This window comes from Notolabrus celidotus, chromosome 19, assembly GCF_009762535.1.
Source record: "Notolabrus celidotus isolate fNotCel1 chromosome 19, fNotCel1.pri, whole genome shotgun sequence".
NCBI lineage: Eukaryota > Metazoa > Chordata > Actinopteri > Labriformes > Labridae > Notolabrus > Notolabrus celidotus.
In genome coordinates, this window is record NC_048290.1 from 11,812,316 (window position 1) to 11,831,917 (window position 19,602).

General features: G+C 38.2%; 1 protein-coding gene across 2 annotated transcripts in view; it reads right to left on the minus strand.

Annotated features, from left to right (window-relative positions):
* The window catches only part of ccbe1 (collagen and calcium binding EGF domains 1), a 43,109-nt gene extending 26,565 nt beyond the window's left edge, over positions 1 to 16,544 (minus strand). The window contains exons 1-2 of one of the 2 annotated variants that reach the window (XM_034708906.1): positions 16,254 to 16,544; positions 16,075 to 16,155 (exon numbers count right to left, since the gene is read on the minus strand). In XM_034708906.1, the coding sequence (XP_034564797.1) occupies positions 16,075 to 16,155; positions 16,254 to 16,357 (185 nt within the window). In that variant the 5' untranslated portion in view covers positions 16,358 to 16,544. The remainder of the gene's footprint in view (positions 1 to 16,074; positions 16,156 to 16,253) is intronic. The other variant, XM_034708905.1, reaches the window with a different exon arrangement.
* Between the last annotated feature and the right edge of the window lie 3,058 nt (positions 16,545 to 19,602).

The window sequence follows — 19,602 nt, forward strand, 5'->3', positions numbered from 1 at the left end:
AAAAGCTCTGGTCATTAAGGATCAGGAAAACTCCAACTCCAACCTGCCAAAACACAATGCTGACACTGCATTACAAGCTCTTTTGGCTAAAATGTTAGAAAGCAATCTCCTACTTCTACATCCAGCGAGCATCAATCCACTGGAAACCATGAAACAGAAACTGTGAGCTTTATGAGGCTCAAGGGCTCAAAACAAATACACATGCAACAAATCTCTGTGAATTATTCATCTGGAGGAGCCCCTCCCACATTACATGTGTTAAATCCTAATGGACAAAACATTTTGAAGAGTGTGGACCATGGCAAGATGCAGTCACATATTCTGTACTAGCTTGAAAGCAAAATCTACTAAAGACTTAAGCCATGCAGCCTGAATGAAAAACAAAATGCACTTTTTTCACTTATTGAAAAGATTCTTACAATTCAATATTTGATAGATGTTCACAATAACCGTATGTGCATGTTTTTGTAAGCTAATGGGGCTTCTAGCTTAAAGTTTTTGATCCTGCAAACAAAAGAGCCCTCGTTTCTCCAATGATGATTGAATAAAAACTGAATCATAGCCTGACAGGGCATCACAACACTGTAGCTGGCCTTTTTTTAAATGAGAAATCCCCTCTCATTAATTTCAGAAGAATTGTTCTCTGCAGTGCCATTTCTATCTGCATCCAGGGTAAGTGCACAGATACGTCTGCCCAGAGAAACAACGGCGCCCCATTTGATCACTGACATGGTCCATTAACATAACCTATTGGTTAATGACAGTTTGAACTCAGTGCTCACTGTCCGTGACAGTCACACAGCTTTTGTACAATACCCCTTGGTAAGGCCATTAAAGAAACAAGCGAGTCTGGTTTGTGTGCTAATGCATCGCCCAATTTAATATCACTAATTCAAGACTGTGCTTTTAATTCTGGCCTTTTTGTTTTCATGTTCTCTCATGTGACACAAAGTTAACAGGGAGGCCTGGTGAGTGTAAGAAAGGAGAAGGAAAAGCTGTCAGAATACACAGCTAAATAAGATTGTAAATGGAACTGTTGCCTCTAGTTGCACGAAATTTAAGAAATGCCTTTATAAAAGTCTTTCAATGGAATTATTCAATATTTCTCTCACAAGTGCCGCCCAGAGAGCGTTCTGTTTTTATGCACCAAAACTGTGGAACTCTCAATCAATCAATCAATCAATCTATATTTGTATAGCACCAAATCACAACAAACGTTATCTCAAGAAGCTATTACAAACATAGTGGGTCTAGACCAGGGGTGTCAAACATGCGGCCCGCGGGCCAAAACCGGCCCGCCAGAGGTTGCAATCCGGCCCACTGAACGACTTTGCAAAGTGAAAAAATTACATATTAGACATTAACTGCAAATTTTCAATAAAAGTAACTACTATTTTAAATTTGTCCTCTGAGGGTCGCATACAATCATAGTGCTGATGGAGCGCACCTGAACAGCACTTTTTCCGGGATTTTTTTCTCAAAGTGAGAAAATAGATGACTTGCTGTTTACATAATCCGGTTGAGATTCATTATGTCTTTTTAGAGCACTATAAGATGATCCACTAACTACTAACACTAGCACAACACCCCTGCATACAACACTGTCCAGCAAGCAAACAGTTCCTTTCGGAGCTGAGGGGTCCAGGATAGCCAGCTTTACCTTCTTCATTATTATAATCTCTCTGTTCTTTTGCAGTAAAAATTACACTCTGTGTCAGGTGAATTGATAACTTGTTTGGTGTGTTTGCAGCAGGTTTCAGTGCTTAAAGAGTAAAATGTTCTGCCCCACTATGAGACTCATCATGGAGAACTGTTTTTGGAGAAAGATAGTTGATTACATTTTCAGCACATACTTGTACTTTTTTGCACTAAAACAAAGGGAAAAATGTAAAGTTGTCGTTATTTATAGGTTATTATGTTATGATTTTACTGGTCCGGCCCACTTCAGATCAACTTGGGCTGTGTGTGGCCCCTTAACTGAAATGAGTTTGACACCCCTGGTCTAGACCATACTCAATGTTAAATTACATGTTAAACAGAGACCCAACACCAAGATAAGACTCAGTCTTACCTCATCTTAATCCACCATGAGCACTGCACCTTGCAGTTTTAGCTAGTTACAGCGGCAAGGAAAAACGTCCTTTTAACAGGCAGAAACCTTGAGCTGAACCAGACTCATGTTAGACAGCCATCTGTCTGCTTCTGGACATTAAAACTGCGAGATAATCTGGCTTTTAACTTGGAGTAATTTCCTTTTAGCCCTGGACTGAATTATGACCACTGTTTTAGCATCATTTTTATTTACTTTATTTTGATTCCATCTTCTTCTATCTCCTTTTTTATTTTATCTCTCTGGTATTTATTTGATTTGATCTAATTGATTGATTTTATTTGAATTGATTTTTAAGTATTTTATTTTTAAGTACTTCATATCATATCCCTCTTTCTTGTTTTAGTCTTGCATTATCTTATCTACTGCTATTGTTTGTTTGTCTCTTTGTCTTTTGTGAAGCACTTCGGGCTGCATGCTTGAATGTATGAAAGGCGTTATAAAAATAAAAATTAGCTAAGTTGGACTGAATTTAGAGAAATAGACCTCTTATTTTTGGCATGAAATTTGATCAGAAATTGACACCACTCACCATCAGCAGCTTCACTTAGCTACGCAATAACACAAATTGCGTCAATGACAAATGAATGGTAACTTCTTTCTGCGAGCTGAAAGAGGGTAACATTAAAAAACAAACTCTCCTATTCAGTCCTGTTCTCTGTCTGCTGTAAAGAGATGCATTTATCATGTACAGCACTTCTGCTGCAACATAATCCAACAAAGTGTCAGTTTATTAATGAGACTCGCTGCAGGAAAGCATTTCAGCTCTGCTAAGCTTTAGCAGACAGCTGGAGCCAAACTTCTACCAGTCTGCTGTTACAGTAGCAGCCTTGGCCTCTGCATGTCGTCGGTGTGTTTCCTCAGTGGTACAGCAGGTTTGAGCAAATCGGAAATGACCCCTACCACATGGTATAAAGTGTTAAGTAACCCACAATGAAATCTATCTGCTTTCATGTCACATTTGAGTTGAGATATTCACATTTTCAGTTATATAAACTTTCACCCAGCTCAAGTGCAGAGGTTTGTGATGTCTCTCATACTGACACTTCAGGAAATCATACAGTGCACGGCTGTCTGTGGTCTGTTACAGTAAACTGCATTAGCCCTTCCACATGCTTCTAACTCAAACCATTCAACTGGACACAAGCCAGATATCACCAATCCCTTTCAAATACTGGGGTTACTGTGAAAGCGTGCAACCTCCACCTCTGGGAAATGTTGAAGGGATTATTAGTAATGTAATTCCTTTGTTATTATTCACAGATTTAACAGCTCATTACATTACCAGTGTGGAAAAGTAGTCACACCATGCAAATGATGCAGAAAAACTTGGATGAAAAATAGATTTAAAAAGAACTGGTCCCTGAAGAGTTGGCCATCTAGAAAGTTGACTAAAATGAACCATGGTGTGGCGCAGATTATATGCCTCTTAAAAGGGCTATCCTTCATTACGGTGTGAAATGTGAAGTTAAGTCCATAGACTGTATAAATAATGGACTTAGTATCCGTGACGTCATCCATCTGTTCACGAGCGCTGTTTTGCATGCTGGAAATACAGAAGTCAACCTAACTTCTGTTGAGCTAGTGTGAGGTAAAGAGGCGGGTTTTGAGCCTCCTAGCCAACAGCTACAAGTCAAGTTAGTCATGTCCTTAAATGGTCAAAACTCGTAATCTTGATATTTTCTGAACCGTCGCGTTAGAAACAAATTCACCCCCGTTCAGCGTGTGCCAATAGAAAAATTAGCTCTTCAGACCAAAGCTGATTTTATAACCAGGCTGTAAACGTGTTTATTAATGCTGCAAAGATCGTCTTTTTTGAATTGGTGTGTATGTGGTTTCCGGTGTTTCTGCAGCCAGCCTCAAAGGGGATGCTTGAGGAACTGCAGTTTATAACACTTCCACATGGGCTTTATATTTTGAGACCGGAGGTTGCCGCTTGGTTAAGACATAGCATTCACAAAGATTTTGAATCAGCTAAGACCTTTCAGTGAGATATAGTGTCCCCATCCTCCTCCTGATGATTTAACACAAAATACAGCAACAGCAACCAACTGAATTGAACAAAGCTCTCAATCAATCAATCCACAATCCATTCAAGCCACATGACAATAGAGCTTCAGGCAGGCACATGAGAGAGAAATCAATACGGTTAATTTGCTGAGGGAATAGAAAAGGCTTGTCGGCAAACACACTTGGAAGCATTAAATGAAGTGTTATAAAGCTACTAGATGGACTCGATGCCTCGGGACTAGGGGCACAGAGTTGTTATTTTTTGGGCTAATAAGATCTGTTGATCATGTTGCAGGGCTCTATGGCCGTCAGTCAACTCACTACCAAAACTCTGGTAAAGGAGAAAAACGTCGACTGATTGAATAGATTGCGCAAAGTTTTGTGCAGACATCAGTGGTTCAGAAGATAAATCATGCCACTTATGGTAATCCTTCAAATGTTTCACTACAGGCAAATCAGTTTAACTTGGAAGCTGTGCATTATTTCCACATCTACTCAATTGATTTGTAACTGCCTAACCCAAATGTGAATGTGTCTGTTGCTGTTTCTGCATAATTTAGCATATTGACAGTGTGTTCTAAAAATGCCCAGACATCCAGACAAAACCTTGTTTATCTGATAAAATTTGTGTCCTGTGGATTTGTCGTGGCTGGGAACAATTATGTAAGGCAGTTACTGCATTTAATTTCTTCTATCATCTATTTCATATGGTCTCATGACATACAGTGAGTAAGGTAACTTGATCTCTGGTATGTAACATATGTTTGCCCACTTGAGGCTTTGTGGTTTTTTATGTTATTTTAATACTTGCATGAAGTGAAATCTAATACTCTGTCCTGGGACTGCACATACATATGAGGCAGAAATGGCTAACAATCATTAAAAGTAATGCTTACAGGTTACATACAAATGAAAATATGGCCTTATTGAATGGGGAGAAGAGGCTAGGGTAAAAGGAAAGAGGAATCTCTGAGTTTTTTCACTAGATTGGCATGATGTGGTTCGACAACTGCGATATAACCAAGCGGCAACCTCCAGCCGCAAGAATTGAAGCAAATGCGGAAGTGTTAGTATCTGCTTAAGGTTGGCTCTGGAAGTACTAGAAACCACATACACACCAATACAAAAAAGCTGCTCTTTACAGCAGAAATAAACATGTTTACAGCCTGGTACAAAAAAAAGAGTCCGGACAGCTCATTTCTTGATTTGCACACACTGTACGAGGGTTGAATTTTTTCACAATGCGGCAATTTCGAAGATATTAAGATTACGAGTTTTCCATTATGAGAAGCACAGCTGACTTGATTGACAGGTGGGAACACTGTAGCTGTTGGCGAGGAGGCTCAAAGCCCGCCTCTTTACCTCACATTAGCTCGACAGCAGTTAGGTTGAGTTCAGCATTTCCAGTATGGCTCCCGCCGATGATTGGCTTCAAAACAATGCTTCAGAAACAGATGGGTGACGTCACGGGGACTACTTCTATTATTTATACAGACTATGGATATAACACAGTCTTTGTGGGTGCATAAATATACCGAGTATGTTGGAAATGGTGAACATTGTCATAATGAATTACAACAGACTCAGAAATATTGAAATTCAGCACCACGCAAGTTACTCAGTGTACAGGGGCAACATCGCCTTGACTGAAAGAAACCATCAAACACACAGCCCCCTCTTAAAATATGTTATTAACATTGAGAACTGCATCTGTTTACAATTCCACATGACCGCTATTTGGGTTTTTATTCACTATGCAGGCAAACATTTCCTTTGGCTAGCTGCTGTCCTCCAGGACTGATAAATTAGCAGCCTGTTCTTTGTGCTGATAGGAGAATAAATCAAGTCTGTAAGTGGACAAGTGATGAATAGCTATTAGCTGTAAAAAAAAAAAAAATGCACATGAAGTTAACATGCTCAAACAATGTTAACTTGTCAAAAAACGTCCTGTTTGACATCAGAATAAGTACAAATGCTGTTTCTTATCTAAGGTGCTGCTATGTTACTATTCAACGCACCTTTTTTCTTGTTTCGGTCTAACATGTGGAACACAACCAAAGCAGAGTCTTGGCCATAAAAAGAGGGAGAAAAGAACCACAGCCTGTGGTGTACATATCACCACATCTCTTAACCACTGCAAAAAAAAAAAAAAAAAAGCACAGCATGACCAAAGCGTGACCACAGTACAGTTCTCTATGGAAGGAGATAAATGATGACTGAGCATCAGCCAAGAGAAACAAGAGTGAGATTTTAAGAAACCAAAAAATATCCCAATAGAATTGTTGAAACACGGATTAGTAAAGGAAAAAGTAAGTGATCCGAAAATGTTAGGAGGAACGAGTTAAAGACCACACAAGACGTGAAGTTCTGCATTTATTCAGATTAAATATTTGTTTCATTTTCAGTATAGACTCATAGACTCATCTAGCAGCTTAACATCACCACTGCACTCTGTGCATGTAGGGATGAGCAGGCTTTGACAGAAGGAAAGCATCCCTCCCCTTCTATAGCCCATCCTCCACCTAACTACTGTTCAAAAGACATGTATTCTGGGTGATATACCAAACAACAATTTGTCACACTTTGACCCTTTGATAAAAGACCTTTAGGCTTTTGGAAACATTATGAAGCAAGAACTGTTAAAGTCATGGTCTTTCCAGTAAAGGCATGTTTTGTATTAAAACACTCCCTAAATGGAAACAGACGCAAATAACTTTCTGCGCAGTAATACAGAAAAACTGTCTGATAAAGATCTAAAAAACAAAATGTTATGAATCATTAAAACAGGGTGAATTCAAAGGAAATTCACAACAGAGATATGTGACTAATTGTTGACATTTTTAGCCAATGAAGAGTAGAATCATCAATTTGACCTTCTGTATGTTTCTGATAATCCACTTTAGCTCATGAGGTGTTGTGAACCAAAGAAAAAAGGGAAGAGAGAGACAGAGAGAGGATGTTTGCCGCTGCTTTTGCTCTACATCTGTCACTGAGGAATGCTTCCTAACACTAACATGTCCTCCCATGCTCTCACTATGATAACTTACACTACTCCGTCTTCCTCAGTGCTTTTACGAAACAGGATGGAGATTCATCCTTAACCTAAAAGGGCATGTGTCTACTGTTTCAGCTGAGTTGAGACAGCTCTTTTACATCTCATTTGAAATCACAAACAAAGTGTTTGTACTTGACGACTATTAATCAAGCTTGCAAAACCTGACTTCACCTACTATACTCCAAAAAAGTTCAATACTGACTGTGAGATCATCCAACAGCACATTAATGTATCAATAACAAGACCTGCAGAAACGACTCAAAGCCAATTGGCTCCACTTCTATAACTTTATTATTCACAATAGGGTGCAAAGTGTAACACTATGAAAGTGAAACCCAAGAACAGATGCTCTAATGAGTTTGTGCTTTGACTTATGACATCAACAATAATTCTTTTCGTGTGGGTCAGAAAAACAAACTACAGAGATCAATGATTGATAGCCCAGGCAGTGAAAACACAATGTACAAAACAGAGTTTCCCCCTGCTTCTCTGTTGAGTAACTCTACTCTCTGCTGCTGCCAGTGAATATGTGAAAGTTTTCATGGCATGTTTTTAAACACTGTAATTTTTATTTTGAGATATAAAGTATGTATTAAGTGTTTTACAAAACAATATTATGAAAAACATGAAATATAATAGCTCCTTGTTTCATAATTTCTGGGCAACGACAAAGCTTACTATTTATTTATCTCTAATAGAACATAATCTGTAGCATAATTTATTATCTATTATTATATCCATCTGCTAAAATTTGCATTCTGGCTTAGGTTAATTTAACTTATTTATGTCTTTAAAAGTACTTCTATACTTTTCTTTGTACAATTAGTATTTTTTTTTTTTTAAGTTATATTTTTGGGCATTTTCACCTTTAAAGGATAGGACAGCTGAAGAGAGACAGGAAATGTGGGGAGTAGAGAGTGGGGGAGGACATGCAGTAAATGGTCGTGGCTGGAATCGAACCTGTGACCTCTGCAACAAGGGCTATAGCCTCTGTATATGGGGCGCACTCTTAGACCGCTAGGCCAATGGTATTTTTATTTTTATTTAAAATTTAGATTAGATTTTAGGTTTCTATATGTATTGTCCTTACTGTCTTGTTGTCAATTACCAGTGATCCAATCACCACGTCAAATTTAATTCTGTGTGTGAGCTCACTTTGCAATAAAGCTTTCTTGATTCTTGATAAAAAAAAAACTTAAAAGCACAGCAAGAAAGATGTAGATTTGTTTTGTGACTTAAAAAATAAAACAAATGAACACAGCCTTTTTAAGTAATGATGTATTTCAATGAGGTTCACAGGACTATAACTTCAAAAGCAGGGGCAACTAATCCCACCTATGCAGCTTACATTTCCTAAAGTGGAACATGCACATGAGCTCACAGGCAGATTATCAATCAAACGTGTGAATGAGCCAGAGTAATCTTAGTCAAGTTTAGCACACAATAACCTTACTGTTACTTTTTCACCTGCAGGCAGTAGCTGGCGCAAGTCATTTCCTGTTTAATGGAGGTGTTGGTGTCACTGACACCCTGACTGGTAGCTTTCTAGAAGTGTTTTTGTGAGCAAATTAAATTAACAGTGGGATAATTAATATGAGGGCAAATTGAAGCCTGAAGGAAAAGCTTCTGCGTGACCTACTGTAGGTGGCAGAGCAAGGGCATGAAGTAGTTTTGAACACAGTAAATAGTGTGTTAATACTGAACTGCTGTGGTGAAACAGAGGATGGAAGCATTGTGCTTTCTTGTCCAATTAAATGAATTACTTTAAGACCTTTTTAATTCTCATGATTTATCAAATTGATCCATTTGGGAGAAATATTCCCACACAGACATTAGCACTGAGAGCAGAAGCCCTCTGCACCTGCTTCAAACAATACAACAGTAAAGTTGTGTTTATGCTCGAAGCAAAGAAAAGGTTGATAAAACAGGAAAAAGGAATGAGTTTAATTCCAACTTGTTATTTTGTACCAAAGTATTTTTGGTGACCATTAAGCGATCATTAGCCTAACCTCGTCCACTTTGCCTTAAGACCCTTTAACCCTGTGATCCTTCACTTAAGAGTTACACCAAATGTTCATGTCAAGTCCTTGAACCCACACATCAGTCTCAGTAATACAGCATTCTGCTACACTTAGCAGGCTACATGTCCTCTCCCTGACTACTGATAGAAAACAGATGTTGTCTTTTATTTGACAGAACATTATGTGTCATTTAAGGGATTTGACTACTGATGAATAAAGAGACAAATCAGCCCACAGTCTTATGTTTGTGTTAGTTATTGTTTGTATTCATCAGTTTAATACATTTTAATACGTAGCTTGTGCAATGTAATGCTGTAAACCACCAACTTTCACCCTCACTTTTCCTCATTTGCCTCTGTTCACAGATTCAAGATGTTGGGACACGTTGCCAGGTGCTGTAAATCACTTCAGGCCTTTGTGATTGGCATGATTTTAAGCTGTTATCTGATTCTGCATCTACCGAGGATAATTCCGGTAAACTCTGTTTCACTCAAAGGCCTATTGAGAAACTGCTTGGACTTATTCCATGCTCCTTTGCAGACAACTTACTCACTTTATCACGATGGATTTTGTCTTTTCAAATGCCAAACAGTTACAGATACCGCTGTCATCCTGTGGTTTGAACAATATGGTTCAAGTGTACGCCGACTTTGGCACTACAAGCCTGGTTTTAGATATTAGTAGAAGATTGTTCCTAATAGAACAACGGTTACCACAAGTGTTTTATTGCTTTGCCATTAAGCTTAGTGTGACCTTTTGGAATCTTATTGCATAAACCTTTCTTTGCTGCTGTCTGTCATTTCTGTACAAACAGGAAGACAAAACTTGAACAGAGCATCAAGTCTATTAATTGGTTCAGCGATACATTACCAGAAGCAAAAATGAAATGCATGACAACTTGGTGTGTAAGTAATTAAAAGCACATCTAAAACAAGGAGCCAAGATTGCAAATTGCCTTTATACTTTCCCATTTTCCTGACCCACATTTTTATGTTCATTCTCCAATAATCACTGCACGTAATGACCGATTAAACTCCCTCAGTGTGTGCTATTTCACCTAAAACTTAAAAAAGCAGACATTTAAAAATGTTGGAAATATTCAGTTCGAGTTCTATTTAAAAGTCCCAACTTATCGAATAACTACTTTACAATGATCCAAGTATTTCCATGTCTGTGTGTTGACATTTATTTAGAAACACTATAACATTTTGCTCTCCTAGGTAACATGCTTTCCCACTGAGAAATCCTCCTGGAAGATGCTACTCATTTGTTCTCCATAAATCTAGACTCCTGCTTTTCATTGCTGAACATTTGTAGTTCTATGTGAAATGTAGTAACCCAATATGGCAGAAAATAAACTAATAGAGACCTGTTGAACCCTTAAGCTGTGCCACAGCATATCCTTCCTGGAGCTACAGTAACTGGAGGTGTGACAACATGGCAACAAAGAAAGCCTGAGTGTAATCCTGGTGCTGAAAGGTATTTGAATTGGAAGAGCAAACAGAAGTCCAGCTGAGAGGATTAATCCAAATAACTGAACACAGTTATATTTGATGTGAAAACCAGATCTGAAAACTACGGAAACCAGAGAGACCTAAAAACCTTGTAGCCAAGCTGAAAAAAGAATCAGACTGAAGGGATCATTTCCCTGGATGTAAGCAGTACTACCCCCACTGTGTTTGAATCTGGGAATCACAATATAAATCAATTATTCAGTCTGCAGTCGGTGGAAAATCTATCTAATTCTTTTTGACAAATATCTGGGCCACAAGAACACTGCTGAAGAGGAGAGGGAAGCTGGGGGAAATAAAAGTAAAACATTAGGTATCACTGAGAGGGATGAATTGGTGGGAACTTTCACAAGACATAAACAATGCTGCTTGGCTCAGCAAAGTACAAGAGAAGAATCATGACTATCATCTCTCACAGGGAGCTTGAAGAAATGCTTTATCACTTTCTTCCCTGCATGGCATGGTTTCCCCCAAAATCCAGGAGAGAAGAGGGCTGCCAGAAAGCAACAAACACTTGGTACCAGAATGATTTGGAACAATAACATAGCAACAATTATACATACCGCGCATCAATCATGCGTAACTGTTGCAGCTGTAGAGTGGAAAGACTCACTGTGCTTGTGTTCTGCTTCTTTTCCACTGAAGCATTTCCTTTACAGAGTAGGTAAGGCCAACATCATGTACACAGTTAATCAAGCCAATGTATTCCTGTTTCATGTACCCTCCTACCACTGAAGAAAAGTTATATACAAAGACTATTAATGTGTATAAATCCTATGATGGTCAACATCATAGGTCTTGTCTCACCCTCTCGGGATTCTATTTCCCATAACTACCTGCTAATTATATATTATCCCACTTATTACCCAGCTACTAAAATTAGAGCTAGGCAATAATAATAAATTTAACAAATGCTCGATAAAAATTCAATATAGATACATCTGTAATTACACCTCACAACCACTGTAGAGGGAGGGGCGCCAATGAGCCTTAAACGCGAGTTGCCACCCAACATTAGACAGAAAAAGAAGATGCACTGAACAGCCAATCATGTTGCAGGGTTAAAGGTAGGCGGGGATAAAAGACGTTTGAAGCACAACACAGCTGAAATAAGTGACAGCGACATGGAAGAAAACTCAAAACCCCCAGCTCAAAGCAGAGTCGTTAGTCTGACACTGTGTCGACTCTGCTTTAACTATTAACTTAATGCACTTCATTAAATACACATTCAGGATGTGGGTAAAGGAGGAGCACAGAGACAACTTCTACAGTCCATCTCCAACATGTTAAATGTCCACAGCTACCATAGTACAACTGGGCACTGAATAACCGTGATGCCTTCACTGCACTGTGGGAAACATTATCACGCTGCCGCTAAAAGCCTAATGCTGTTCACGAAAGCTCAAAGATTCTCTGTAAGCCAACCGCTGCTGTCTGCTGTATTTTCCCCAGAGGGTCTGTCAAAGAAAGCTGATTATCAAGTTAGCTGGATAACTGCAGAGTAAAACCGTGAAGCCGTTCAAATCTGCAACACTGACTCAAATAAAAATCTCTTCAGGGTTATGCTCGGTGCATTTGTCCAGATAATTCCTGCTTTGTGACACCAGCCATGGAAAGCCAATTCTCTGGAAACAAAAAGGCGATAGCTTTAAACTGTGGTTTGGAAGAAAATACACTATTAAGATGAAGCGGATGTTACAGCGTTAGCAGGAATATCCACAATTGCCAAACCGAGATGGATGAAGTGCCCAGAAACAGACACAAAAGCAGACAACCAGTCATGATAAGCCAACAGGCACTGATAACATACTGATCAATGGGATGTGTTCTGCAACAATAGAAAAGCACTGGCCTCTGCTTAGCACTGAAGATCTCACCAAATGGGAAATACCCTTGACATCTTATCATTTCAATCCCCCTACTGCCCCTTTTCTTTAAAGTCAAGCATTTATGCAGGTAGCACAGGCATTCACAACTTAAGTGCAACTTTCTGAAAACAAAAACCCTGCACAGCTGTTCAAATGTGTTTTTTAGTAAAGCACATGTAACTCTGCAGCCAGGAATTACACAAATATAAACAATGATTGACTGATGCACTAAACACTGAATACAAAAACACATAACCAAATACAAAAATCCAACTTTAACACACTTCGAAGCATCAGTGAGAGAAAAATGTGCCCCTTGTGGTGGGGAGACATGCATGTTCAGAGTCATCTGAAGCCCTGGTACTTCTCTTGTGTTTAGTGTATGCTCTTTAGGTCTCTGGTGACTGATCTGGTGCTTGTTCACTCTATGATAAATGCTAAAGGACGAGTGTTCAGCAGAAAGCTTCACTCAAAGGGGAACTCGCTGTTTTACTAGTGCATCATGTTTTCCTCTCCTTTCCTGTTTTGCTTACAGAAGAGTTTAATTTTCAAATCCTTTGAGATGTTAACATTTTGGAAGAAGGGATTGATGCCTTACTTGTTTGAAATGTTACAAAATGCAGCTCCCAGCATCCGTAAAAATGAACAGGTTAAATCACACCTGTTTAGTCCATTAAAAGTTTCTAATCTAGAGTATTTAGTGCTGGTATTATTAGTATAGTATTTTATAAGTGTCCGACTGATCAACAGTGTTAAGGCTGATTTATACTTCTGCGTCGAATCGACGGCGTAGCCTACGCCGTAGGTCCGCGTAGCTCCCGTACCTACGCAGAGGCCTACGCACGTAGCTGACGTGCACCTCCTCCAAAATGTAACTACGCGTAGAGCCGACGCGGACCGCAAGCTCTGTGATTGGTCCGCTCGACGGCTTTGTCTTTCCCGCATTCACAGCACTTCCGGGATCCCGGACATCGGCCACACATCGGCCGTGTATTTCATCTCCTCCTCTCTATTCTTCATGTAATCATGTCTGTATGATAAACAGCAACATGTATCAGCTGTAGATTAACTTAACACGCTCTGAATCGATGTGGAAAAGTAAACAGAGATCGTAGCAGGACCGGAAGCAGGCGACCGGCTATCAGAGAGACCACACTGCCCTCAAGCGTTTCGGAGGAGAATTGCTGCGCGACACGGACACATCGACGCAGAAGTATGTGGGGCTCATGTCCGCATCAGCCCCTGCTGCATAGGGGAGACGCAGAAGTATAAATCAGCCTTTAGACAACAATGGCCCACTGACACCTTAGTGCTACAAACCGTTGTCCAAAAATGTGACTGATGTACATCAAAAGTCTGGCTATGTTACAGCATCAAACTGATCAACCATATTTCAGTGTCAGCAAATACTTTCACAGAAATAGTTCTGACAGTGCTGAGAAATGTCAATCAATCTTTATTTGTAAAGCGCCAAATCACAACAAACGTTATCTCAAGACGCTTTTGCAAACACAGCAGGTATAAACCAGACTCTATGTTAAATTATTAACAAAGACCCAACATTAAGACAGGATAAGATCAAGTCCCCTTTTACTGACAGGACTCAGTCTTATCTCATCTTAATCCACCATGAGCATTGGACCTCCCAGTATTTAGCTAGTTACAGGGGAAAGGAAAAACAGGCAGAAACCTCGAGCAGAACCAGACTCATGTTAGACAGCCATCTGTTTCAACCGAGTTGAGAGAGAGAGAGAGAGAGAGAGAGAGAGAGAGAGAGAGAGAGAGAGAGAGAGAGAGAGAGAGAGAGAGGACGATGATAGTGATGAGACAGATAGCACGTCTGTATGTAATGTAACATGATATTTACCAAAAGACAGCGTACCTCAGACAATTGGTGAATATTTTCCTTTAAACTGAATCTTGCTGACTCAAATCATGCTTCTTTTCAATCATCATCTCAGTCATGCTAAACATAGAATATTACACTAGTATGGAAATGTGATTTATTTATTTTTGTAGAATCCAGTCACCTTATCATGTTCAGATCATTTATCTGAATTTTTGGCGCCACAAGAAACTTCCCTGCAAAGCATTACAGGGCTGATGGGCCGTCATCAGCTCACACTATGCAGGTGAACCGAAATGCACCCAGGAAACATTATCTCGGCTCTTAGTGAAACAGTTTTTCTTCCTTAAATAAACATTGTGGGGAACAACTGTGGCCGCAGCCAATAACCATAAACCAACATTATTCTTCTCAGAATGTGTTTGAGATCGGAAGATGAAACAGGATGTCACTGTGTGCCTGAACTACGGCCAGCAGTTTGTCAAGTGATGAAGAGATGAAACCTCTCTGTGTCTGCATTTGGAAGACTCCTAAGAGGACATGTTTTAAAATCTGGCATTTCCTTCGGTCTCGTTTTCTTTCCCACAAAAGGGTATACAGAAATAGACTTGGGGAGAATCAAGATAATCACAAAATGAGTGTCCTGATCAAGTTGCATTATTCTGTTTCCATAACATCAGTACACATGTCACCAGCCTTGATCACAATGAGACGAATAGGGCATGACATTCTCACAACGCAGTGGATTAGAATAAAGAATATATACTGTGTCTTTAAGGAGCATCTTCAGTAATACAAGTAAAGCTTCAAGCTGCGTCAAACTTTGAAAAAGCTTGAATCTGTATTTGACATACTTCCTCTTTGTTAATCAAGCACCCTTCATTGAAAATAAATGAATTAACGGAAAAGCAGAGTAATCATCATAACAGAGTGTACACTAAACTGCCTTTTCAAGTCCTTACTTACACATTGTTTCATTATGCAGCTGAGGTGGCCCCTTGCAATTAAGACTTAGATTCTTCTAACAACTTAATTCAAAGCCTATGACAGAAGTTTTGCTCGATGCCAGCACTGATTCGACTGTGTCTGTGAACTGTCGTAATTAGAACCAGGGTCAGAGCTTTCCAGGCCAATCTGGTGGCTTGTGGATATTTAGATTGCTGTGCCTATGATCCCTTAAGTTTGCAGAGGCTGAGTGAGAGGACAAACTCTCATATCTGTGCCCTGTAATCCCTGATTGTCTCAAGAGAAGACTTTCACTTTTACAGAGTAAGGACTTTTTCCACTGTCTGATATGAAACTTTCTCACAACTCTATTGAAACTGAAAACTCTGAATTATTTGAACATAGTAATTCAATCACATGAATGATAAATGGCAACATAGATGGCTGGTTGATTTTAGATGCTTCAAGCACTATATACTTAGTGTCATACAAAGTTAATACAACTTTAAATTTAACCAGATATCAGGCAAGCTTTGTTTAAATATTACCGACCTGAACACTCCAATTTCACATCATGAAGATTCAACATTTACTGCTACATACACAAGCTTGAGTGCTGTTTGATATTTTCACTCTACTGCAATTTCTTCCAAATATGCATTAGCACAGTTTAAACAGCATCCATCCACATCAACCACTCCACTGTACCTGTAACACGTCGTAACGTCTCCAGTCGATTTCACGCAGGGGTACTTTGTCGTGGAAATGTTATTTTCAGAGCATTCTCCGCTGTGAAACATAAATATTTTTAAGTGAATTATAAGCATTTGTCCTATATGATCTTGTGTCCTCGTGTCATTTGGTGTATGTTTCGTATTTCTTTTTACCCGTCAGTGGCATCCTCTTCTTGGTAGGACCAGAATAAACCTCCTGAGAAGTACATGCAGGTGACGGTGAGCAGGAGAGGGCTGCTGTTGTGTTTTAGTATCATCTCATCGGTCCGGTCACCTGAGCGCTGTCAGTAACCCGCACTCGTGATAATTACCTTCTCACAGTTACAGCTCCAGAGCCTGAAGTGGTGTAGCATGCTGACAGACCCTCCCACTCAGCCTGTGCCTCCGAGGAGCTAACGTGAATGAACTGACGTCACGACAAGGGTAAGCTTACCGGTAACAACATCCCCACCCGCTAAGTTTACAGACACTGAGAATGAGTGCAACTTTTGCGAGAAACGATACATAAACGATTCCTCACCCTTTTTTTTAATAATGCGAACTATCCAAAAGCTACGGAAGAGGATTAGGGCCACTGAAAAAAAAAATTTAAGGTCAAATTTTTTTTTTTTTAATTATTATTCTAAGAAAAAATTAAAAATTCAGAGATTAAAGTCAGAATTCTGAGATTAAAGTCAGAATTCTGAGATTAAAGTCAGAATTCTGAGAAAAAAAGTCATAATTATGGGATTAAAGTCAGAATTTTGACTTTATTCTCAGAAATCTGAATTCTGAGAAAAGAGACATCTCAGAATTCTGACTTAAATCTCAGAATAATTATAAAAAAATATATATCTATATTGACCTTAACTTTTTTTTTTTTTTCAGTGGCCCTAATCCTCTACCGTAAAAAGCAAAAGAAAGAAATTGAATCTCTTTTTTTCTCGGCTGCTAATTATGTTTATTCACTAAAACTCAAAAAAGTAGTTTTCTTACTATGATAACAAGGAAAATATTGCTCTTGAACATTTTATAAACTTCATTATATTATATGCCAAGTTTTCATTCACAGACATTTTCAAAGTCACTTCCGAACTTTTCAATTTTCCTTCTAGAATTTAAGTCCCTTATTAAATCATTTAGTCAATGACAAAAAAAGGCATCAAATTCATGAATGATCCCCTGAGACTCCTAGGTAAACAATTATTTACATATTTCTGTATACATTTTGTATTTGTTTTTTGTTATGAGTGTATTTACTTTATGTATAGCCTACTTAACTGTTGTTGTCATAAGTGTATTTACTTTATCCATACCATCCCTGCATTGTCTGTCACACTCCATCATCTCATCCCGAACTGACTCTCTTGACTGCTGCTGGCATTATAATGCATAATATATTGTATTATAATTATCTTTGCCATATTATATTATGTTATATTACATTATTATTGTAACTACACCTCATGGTCATACTACATACCCATATTTATTTTTATTTATTGCTTAATCTGTCATTACCAACCATAATCACACCATGTCAACCTGTCACTACTGAACTGCCTGTAATTACTTCTATTTAATCTAAATTCCATTGTAACATTGTATATATCTAAATTGTATTCTAGCTTTATTTATCTATTTTTATTTTTACTTATTTTATTTTATTTTACTTATTGAAACTTCTTTATTGATTGTACTTGTTATGTTTATCTTATTTAATCTGTCTTCACTTGATTTATACGTGTTACTGTCTTCTACTACCTGTATATGAACACCTTTACTCCTAAATAATTAATACAATATAAAAAAAATAAAACAACATCCCCACCTCGGCACTTCTAAGATTTAACATAAAAAAAAACAAGTAAAGAAGCCTGAATGTGTTTAAACATTTACCCCACAAAATGTATTGTCTTTAACCTCGATATTCATTTACACAGTAACATTTCTCACTGTCACTCATTGACGAACTTGCTGCATTTCATTTATCAACAGTTGTCCTATCACTTATCCTACCAGGGCACGTGCGGCTGAGTACGCACGCACTTACTTACGTACAGAGTGTGTGAGTGCGTCATGACGTCTTCACCTTTGCTACCATCGCGTGGCTGTAAGTGAAATGACAACTTCTTAATAATAAATAATGAGTGTGTTCAAATTACCACAAGACATTATGTTCATCATGAATAAAATACCTCGTGTCCATTCATTTCTGTGTTCCAGTAAATATGACACATAAGTGAAAAGCTATCCACAAAATTAAAAATGCATGAGCAAAAGAGGGCATAAATAAATACATTTGAGGCAATTATTGTACTTCTAAATGAGGTTGTAAACGTACATAATTCATACAATGATTTCACAGGATTTTCTAAATTATTAAAGGGTCACACCACATGTTCAATGCAAGAAATTCAAATGAATATCCCTTGCCTGCATAAAAAACATTTTGTGGCTTTTAAATGAGCATTTTAAAGTTAAAAAAATAATCATAATTACTGTATGTCAAATAACAACATACATATTTCGCAGCTTCTAGGAACTTTAAATGAATATGAAAACACTGGAATGTCTAATTAAGAGCTTAACTTAACATAATGTGCATCTAGACAACATACATTTTAAATGTGTTAAAGAAATATATGATCTTGTCTTAAAAATGTAATGTCTTATCATGTGACACAAGGCCAATAGTAGTCATGTCTTATATTTACTAAAACACTGCAGAAACTGTTTGCTAGTTAGCCCAATGACACAATGAAAGCCTCTAACTCTGATAGTGTGGCATGTCCTGTGGTTGTGTTGACTCGGACCGTTGCCTCAAATTATCCAGTGCAGTTTTTCTGTTATGTCTGTGCAATGAAAACAGATTAGTGTCTTTATTTACTCTGTCAAAACACTGGGGATTTATGCTGCAAAATATCTGCCAAGTCATCACAAACAAAGCTGAGCAGCTTGTTCAAAGATGACAGCAGAGTTTGTGAATTAATTGAGCATCTAGGAAAAAATCTATTTATAGCCTGGGGCCTAATGCCACTGTATGTGCTTTATTATTTCATCTCAAAACATGAAACCAAAATCTTCACATTACAAATTAAAATAATAAGCCTTACTATCTGAAAAATTTTGAGACTTTTTTAATCCATTAAAAAACTTAAAACAACATGTCTATTTTAAAAAGTATTTTCAAAAAGTTGCAGTTGCTTTGGAAAGTATTCAGCAGCATCAATATGGAAGTGTGGAAAACTCAATAATTTGAGTTGTAATTACATCTGAAAAATGTATTTAGTATGCAGCTATGTTTGTGAAAGCTAAACAAAAAATAGAAAGAGCACTCACAATGCAAGCAGAACAGATGCTGTCAGTGTTATATAATCATCTATTACATTATTGGATTATAGAGGCACTGATATGTGAGCTACATTGAGAGGGTTAGCTTGCAAAGGTGGGACTGATTATATTATATAAAGTTAGGTATTTCATTCATTGCACAACAATGCATCATTATTTAAATGTGCAA